The sequence below is a fragment of the Pistacia vera genome, unplaced genomic scaffold, assembly GCF_008641045.1.
Source record: "Pistacia vera cultivar Batoury unplaced genomic scaffold, PisVer_v2 Contig1230, whole genome shotgun sequence".
Lineage (NCBI taxonomy): Eukaryota > Viridiplantae > Streptophyta > Magnoliopsida > Sapindales > Anacardiaceae > Pistacia > Pistacia vera.
The window spans coordinates 1-7,867 of NW_022195283.1; the positions used below are offsets into that span (position 1 = coordinate 1).

At 34.0% G+C, this 7,867-nt stretch overlaps 1 protein-coding gene across 2 annotated transcripts; it reads right to left on the reverse strand.

Annotated features, from left to right (window-relative positions):
- Positions 1–96: 96 nt before the first annotated feature.
- On the reverse strand, positions 97–6,178 carry LOC116117488 (2-carboxy-1,4-naphthoquinone phytyltransferase, chloroplastic-like). Of its 2 annotated transcripts, XM_031403514.1 has the most exons (12): positions 6,051–6,178; positions 5,852–5,962; positions 4,658–4,907; positions 3,117–3,220; positions 2,226–2,297; positions 1,977–2,115; positions 1,238–1,344; positions 1,056–1,155; positions 924–962; positions 723–833; positions 566–631; positions 97–342 (listed from the first exon to the last, which is right to left on the reverse strand). In XM_031403514.1, the coding sequence occupies exons 2-12, from the start codon at positions 5,947–5,949 to the stop codon at positions 229–231; spliced, it is 1,200 nt and encodes a 399-aa protein (XP_031259374.1). In that variant the 5' UTR covers positions 5,950–5,962; positions 6,051–6,178; the 3' UTR covers positions 97–228. The 2 variants fall into 2 exon arrangements, with proteins under 2 accessions (XP_031259374.1, XP_031259381.1); XM_031403521.1 differs by lacking the exon at positions 566–631.
- Positions 6,179–7,867: the final 1,689 nt, after the last annotated feature.

Genomic DNA, 7,867 nt, shown 5'->3' on the forward strand with positions numbered 1-7,867 from the left:
AGTAGCACAATTGGTTCTTGATTCGCTTCTAATGATGAAATTAATTTCGTTTAAATAAAAAAAATGAATACATTACTGCACAAAAGAGATGCAATATATGACTGACATATGAGCCTTTATTCATACATAGAATAATTGCTGAAAACACCCAACCACCTACCTTGTTACTTCACTAATGTTCTAAGTTGAATTGCTCACATCCTTCAACTCATTCAAGTTAAGAGGAATCTACCAAATCTTTATGAGCATTCTAGCTGCCACCAGTCCAGTAGCCAAGGCAGCTCCAAATAAACCGTGTAATCGTACACAGTAATACTTTGCCATGAAGATCTTCTCCTTGTCCTGCAAAAATGACTTCTTATAAGCAAGAGGAAAATGAAAGTCTTCGAAAATACAGAGCAAGGGATGAGGTATTTATCAATTCGAGCTGAATATTGGTGCCTTTAATGAGAGGTAGGTGTATATTTGTAAAAATGATTTGTAATCCATAGAGGATGACTTAAAAACTGGTTTTGAAACCTTAAGCTTCAACTTTCAAGCATCATTGTGCAAGTTTACTTCTCACCTTGTGGTTCTCTTGCACATAGTTGACTACTAATTTCCCCATAGGTAAGGTCATGGCACAGAGAAACTGGAAAACTCTATATCAGATTCAGAACCATAAAAAGACATACAATTTAAAGCACTTGGCACATATTTCACCAATTCAAACGTTGACTTACAATGCAAGTCCAAGGAAGAGCTCTACTTAGACCAAGAGCAAAGGTAAGGGAGTAGAGTGTCTGGACTGCCACTTTCACTACTACTGAGCCTCTTTCAGTGCCCAGCCTGACCTGCATGCAAATAGGACAAATCAAATTAACAGCACTGATATTTTTCTTCTGTTAAATTTCAAAAACATTTAAACAGCTCAGTGAACATACCAAAGGGGACATTTTTCCAACGGCCCTATCTCCTTCAACCTGAGCTACAATATTCATGTTATTTGATGTTAGTAATTAAAGGAGTCTAAAGTAGGGAAGTGAAACTGGGAAAACCAAAAGAATCTGAACTACCTGATGAAAGTGACTACAAAAAAGAATCAGGGTGGTTGTCAGGCCAACAAGGAGTGACACTGAAAGAATGGCGCCAGTGAAGGGAACATTGTGAATCTCACTGTCAAAACCGCTTGGATTAATATCGTAGATGAGCAAATTAAATCCATGATTATAGTACTATTATCAATATACTATGAGACCTTGTGCTCCCCAGCAATAAGTAAAAAGCAGTAGTTGCAAATGGGCCAAAGGCAGCAAAGCATAAAGGCTCTCCCAGTCCTTGATAACTTAACCGAAATGGTGGGCACTGCAAAAAGAACAATGTTTCAAGTTCTGAAAGTCTGGTTTTTTTTGTGGATAGCTGCATTAGTGTGATCATCTAGAAAGTTTTTATTTTCACTGATATGAAAGCTTTGAAAGCTAGGATAGTGACAAATTGAAAATTTTCAGCCAATTTGTCCCGGATCAAATTTTTCGGAAAACCAGACGTAATGCATTAACACAACTTAAGAGGTGAATTTAAAAAGAGCATACAACTTCTATGATAGTTGGGGAAGATTCAAGCAAAGTAATAAGGATGATCAAAGATTCTTAACAAAAATATTTGGTAATTATAGAAATGAGAAAGAAATATTAAGGGGTCACAAAACTGAATAATAAAACAATACAAAATGATACTCAGAAAATTTTTCATATGAACAAAAAGTTGGCGCAAATTTAAATTTATAATAAGAGTTTCTACCAGGACTATACCAGTGCATTTTCTATCATTCAATACAACCCAAAAGATAAGTCAGACATTAAGGTGTCAAAAAATTACTAGAGATCTGAGATTCAGTTCTCCAAAAGTAATTTTGTTGGCTTACTGTGTAATTAGATAACATGAGCATAAATTTAAAGATATTCAATTCCACCAAACACCCGAATAAATTTGTTTACCTGATATATATAACCACAAATAATTGCAGAAGTCAGCAATAATATAGAGGGCGTGTTTCCTACGTCTAGAGATGTCCATGTCAACCCGATGAAGCCAAGGACAAGAAGTGAGTACGCAGCGAGAAGGGTCCATACACGGCTTTCCAATAAATTAAAGATCACAAATTGCCAAATGTTATTCATTTTAATAAAAACTTAAGGGAAAAAATTCTTATGCACCCCATAACCACAATGTTTTAAAAGCTTTACCTTCCAACCAAATTCACAACTGATTCTTTCTTATTCTTATCCGCTCCTGTATCGAAATCATAAACATCATTGCTGCCAACGGTTCACATATCACCAATTTTAATGGCTTATAGAAAAATAGTGAAACAGTTCTGTCATAAAGACAAGGACAACAATTTTGGTAAAGCTGTAATAATAAATATAGGATGAACCGAGAAGAAGTCCCCTCCCAGATCTTCAGGTTGTAATGCAATAATTTAATTAAAATAAAAAATATTTAGAATTTTGGATTTTCTTGAAGAAGGATTAAGATGAAACAAATGAAAGAAAATGAGGAAAATATGACAAGGTGCTAACAACAAATGTGTGGCCGTGTCAATATCCTCAATGCAAGCATTTCTTGGCTTATTACATCCTCCCACCAAGTTCCCAAACAAAACATTCAAAATATTATGAGTTGAGGTCCCACAGGATTTAGCAATCTCTTGGAATACAGTTATGTCACCAAGGTCTTAGGAAGAGCTATGTAGTCCAATGCGAATGTTAGAGGAATCAAACTGCTAACTAATGGATGGTTGTTCATACAAGCAACCACAATTGGATCCCCACCTAAGAGCCAGAACAGGCCCGACAACAGTTGATTTGAAAGATGAAAATAACACCGTATGATCCCTACATACCTCCAATACTCCATGCTTGTTAGTGTGCCCTCTCAATCTAAATAGTAATCAGTGCAAGACATACTGCACATTCCTAGGTCTACCAGCATAAATCTCTATTTTATTGACACAAATGAAATATCAACACGCAGCTACTGCACATGCATTAACAGTTCTCAATCTCAGATGCACGGTAAAACATGCTCAGATTCAAACTATCATGTATCTACGTTGAAATTTTTAGAAAACTCACCTTAAATTGAGCCAAGTTATGATAAGAACAGAAGAAACCAAGAGAACAAAATAACGCCTGGCTGAAAGTATGCCTGTCTGTAAATAAGCAGCTGCAGCGCCTACCTGTTCAAGAAAAAATTAAGGAACCATAATTATTTTTCTTTTGGGTGGAATCACCCGGATGAGACAGTATAAGACCATTACAAAATTTTGACTAGATAGAAGAGTAAATGAAAGTTTCCTTGAGTTTGCTTCTAGTCATGCTCAAAAGAAAGCGGTATCAAATTTGGAGTTACACAAACAGATCTTTTGAAGGGAATCTACCCATACACCAGTGATTTATCAAACGAACACATTGATAGCCCACCATATCCGTTAAACTATTCTTCAAAACACAGAAGAACCAAATACTTCATACCATATGTCCTCAAGCAGTGCACTTAATAATTACAGAAATAGCCTATTGTTTAAAACAAGAGTCAAGTTAAATGTCACCAAAATATTCCAAAATCCAATTCTTTCTCAAATAATAATAAAAGAACAGTTTCAGTGACTACTTTTACAAAGAGTATTTGGTTTGACAAGGTTGGATTCAAATACGTACATATATATATCCTTGGATTATAATTACCTAAACTCTGCAGAGGTGGTGTCCATATTTCATAATCAATGCAGACTACATTTGAAAATGATATTTGTTTTTCAAGTCTTCAAGATGCTAGAAATTGCTGGTGAGAAAAAAGAGATGCATTTCTTCAAGATGCCAGGGTATTGCTTGTGAGAAAAAGGAGATGTGGTGGCACTATTTCCTAATTCACATCGAAGTAAGCATGCAGTTCAGAGTAGAAAAGAGGGCAAGAAGCATAGTAATATGAAAGTTGCAACTTTTATAAGCAAGTAGCATGCTTGCTTGTCAAAAACACATTCCATATTCATCTGGAAAATGCTTTTTAAAATTTGAATTATTAAAAATAATCTTTAAAAAGGAAAAGCGAGTTATCAAATCTCCGTCTTCAAGAACTCAAAAAAACTCCTCACATATTACAGTTTAAAAGGAATAAGTACGGACTATATTTCCTTTCAAGATTGACAAGAAGATATCTAGATGAACCCTTTATTTGTAAGAAACCCATATTATTCTAATATTAATCTGAACAAAGTTATTTTCATCACCTGATTTACAGCCTTATGTTCACTTCATACATCAGTTTAAGAATCTCATATCAGGCAAAAACTACGTTGATGTCCCCTTTACCAGCCAAGATTCTTGACTTACTATTTTCCCTAACCAAAGAAATTTTGGGTACCTACAGGACTAGATGTGTTCTACATGTCACTCTATTGTTGCACTTGCGCAGCAAATACAATTTACTGTAGATGCAGGCAACTTGGTCTTTATATTAACTTTAATTGATTAATGGTTTCCTTTCTTACGTACAGCAGAGCCATCATTGATTTACTTGGTAACATTCTGAAATATTGTGATGTCCAACTCAGGCTCTTAAGCAATATAAAAGCAAAAAGTAAGTAGAGAGCACTTAAAAGTGTTGAAAAACTCACTGTGAGTGGAACCAAGGCAACAGAATAAATAGGCAACTTAATCGCCCTCCATATCAAGGTTGCTCTTGAAACATCCTCTTCTCTTTCCTCACTGTAGATATTGTCAGAGTAATCTGCTTGATTCTGGGAATGATATTGTAGATGATGTCGCTGTTGCTTGAATTTTAATTGTGTTCTATAAGTCTTTTGGAAAAACTTTTGAGCATTAAAACAAGACAGTGAAGATTGTTTAGAAGAAAGTCCAGGATGCCTGCAAAATAAATAATTCAAATGAATGAAGAAACACGGACAACAAAAACCCTCTGTCTCTCCACAGCCAAAGACACAATCCCAGTATGCCCAGAATAAGAATTTTCAAATTTCAAAAACTCTAGAAAGCAAAAGCCTGTGTAGTAAATGAACATCATCATATCAAACGTATTTAACAATTGGCATTATCAAGATCCAAACGAATGGGATGGTTTAAAACAAGCTTATTTTAAAAAAATCTAAAAGAACTTTGGGAAACAGTTCTTTATCCTACTACAAATTTTTTACGGTTGCAGTTCCCTAAAAACTGAACTGAAACTCTAGCTAATAGCTATAGCACTAATATTCAAGAAAAATGCCGCCAAACTTTTGCATAATTATCACAAACCCAATTTTAGTAATAACATTAACTTTCCCTACTAATAAACCATTTTAATGATATAATGACATTATCAGGAAGGTTTTTCGGGATTAGTTTGCCTACAAAGAAACATGCTACAATTTTTATAGCACAAACTTTCTTTCAGTCTGGACAGATGAGAGCTAGGATCACAAAGGAACAACTACACACATCTTCTATTATCTCAAATGCATAGATATTTTCACACGCATTTGATTTCTCACATCATTTCCCCTGGTTCCCCATACTACAGTCTATCGTTCTTCAGCATGGAATTTAACAATTTTTTTTTCAATGAATTCTGTATCTCTTGTCATGCTATCCATATCCAACTGAAATTCGAATTAAAAAAAAAAAAAAAATTTCTATTTGAACACTAATGTCATATTTGTACAATAACCTATCAGTCACTTTGGAAATTCCAACTAACTTTCTTATATTTTAAACAATTCGTCGCAATCAAATGCAGATAATTCAATTATCTAATAAGAAAGAACAAGTACATACTACATTTTCTATAATTGCAAGAAACAAACGAAACTCGCCTTTCAATGTAACTCGTGTTCATGAAGAAGTGACGGAGATTGTTGAGAGCAGGCCCATGGTCAAAGTGAGAGAAGGAAGTTGCCATTGGAAGCAACATATTTCAATGTTATCTACAAAACAACCCACAAAATGAAGGAAATGAAACTGCAGAAGAAAGAGAATAACAAATTACAAAGGAAATAGGAAGCAGAAGCTGACCTTGAAGGAAGATTGAAGTTGCTCCCATAGAAGGACTAGTGTAACAAAGAAGAGATAAGAGAGAGAGGCAAAGGGAAGTGTTAACAGTTTGTTATTTGTCTAAAGGGCGACTGTAATCAGCAGACAGAATCTCCACTAATCCTATCCAAATCTATTTGCAACTTTACTAAAATAACCTCCTATTAACCAATGTCAAATTGTCAACAATTTGAAAATTATCAAAAAGTTTTAAATGTAAGAGTTATCATAAATTAGGATACAAAATTTTTTAGATATAAATTATAATTCATTCACTTAAAGCACAATAAATAATTACTTAGGGTTAGATTTAATTTTATGTAAGTGACATAATTGAACAAATTTAAATTGACCTTTATCTAGCTAAGCATGGCCAAATCAAGACCACAACAAATGCAACAACTTGGGGTGGCCATGAACCGATCACACTTGGCCAAATTAAAAGGCTCGATCTAGCCTAATGTGGCCAAAACCTAGAGTGACTTCGATCAAGACATGTCGAGCTAGATTAAAACAACAAGATCGACCCATTAACAATTTTCTTTTAATTTTTTTTTATTTCCTTCAAAACAAAATTTATTTTTGATCTTATTTTAGTATTAAAAAATTAAAAAAATTTAAGAACTAAACTCATTAAAAAAAATCAAGGTTATTTAAGTTATTTTATCATTTTTGTTAAAGTTAACGGCAAATTATGGTTAAGTGTCTCTTAATTGTACAATATGCAAATACGAAATAATTAGTTAAAGTAGGCATTGGGCAATTTAAGTGAACTTGATCTTACTCATCTCTAATCTATCGTTATGTTTTGAGAAACGTGATACTAAAAGAGTAGTTTTTGTATTAATCTTTATCTAGATAAACTAAGACTTGATGAGACCATAAATTAGATAATTGGCTCCGTTTGATATACTTTTTTTAATAATATTTTGAATAGGATAGGATATAATTTAATCATAAGAGATAGGATTATGAGAATATGTTTGATATATTTTTGGAAAACATTTTCTGAAAATATTTAGATTATTTTTAACCCCATATATTTGTTAATTTAGCTAAACAAACCCTACCCAATAATAAAAGTTTATAAATTAACAAAAACACCCCTACACACCTAACTGATTGCTGGTAGCTAGCAACCATCGTCGGACGGTGGCTGGAAGTCGTCGGAATGGTTCACGACCAAGTAGATTTGGTCGATTGTGTGCCAATCCAGTTGTTGACGGCTAGATCTACGACCAAAGATTTGGCTGTTGACGACAACCATATCTTGGCCATTGTTTGGTCGTCAATGACGCCTAAGATATGGCCGTCGTCAGCGGTCAAATATTTGGTCGTAGATCTAGCCAGAAACAGCCAAATCAACGTACAACCAGCCAGATCCAGCCGATCGTATGTCGTTCTAGTAGCGACGACAATTTTTGGTGAGCAATTGTTGCTTAGGTGGGTGGAGATGTTTTTGTTAATTTATAAACTTTTATTGAGAAATGTAATTGTTAAATGTTTTGAGTTAAATAGAATAGAAATGGATTTTGGACAATATTAAAACAAACACGTTTTTTTATTTTTTAGGATAGGATAATAGAATAGAATATGATTGGAAAAGTTAAACAAACAAGGGGAATACTCTTCATTATTGTTTTGATTTCATCCTAATAAAAGCAACGTCAGTAGTACGCATTTAAATAACAACGATGGTCAACCCTTGTGAGCATTAACTAAACGCTACTACATATTTGGCCTATTAACAAGATACATAATGGTATGTTGAAACTTGTTTGAACATGAATAACACCTTT

Excerpts from the sequence above, each read along its gene's own strand:
- LOC116117488 (XM_031403514.1), bottom strand. The coding sequence starts at position 5,949 with ATGTTGCTTCCAATGGCAACTTCCTTCTCTCACTTTGACCATGGGCCT. Across the intron at positions 3,221-4,657 it reads TTGCCTTGGTTCCACTCACA|GTAGGCGCTGCAGCTGCTTA; the intron begins GTGAGTTTTTCA and ends TTTCTTGAACAG. Across the intron at positions 2,298-3,116 it reads ATAACTTGGCTCAATTTAAG|CAATGATGTTTATGATTTCG; the intron begins GTGAGTTTTCTA and ends AACCGTTGGCAG.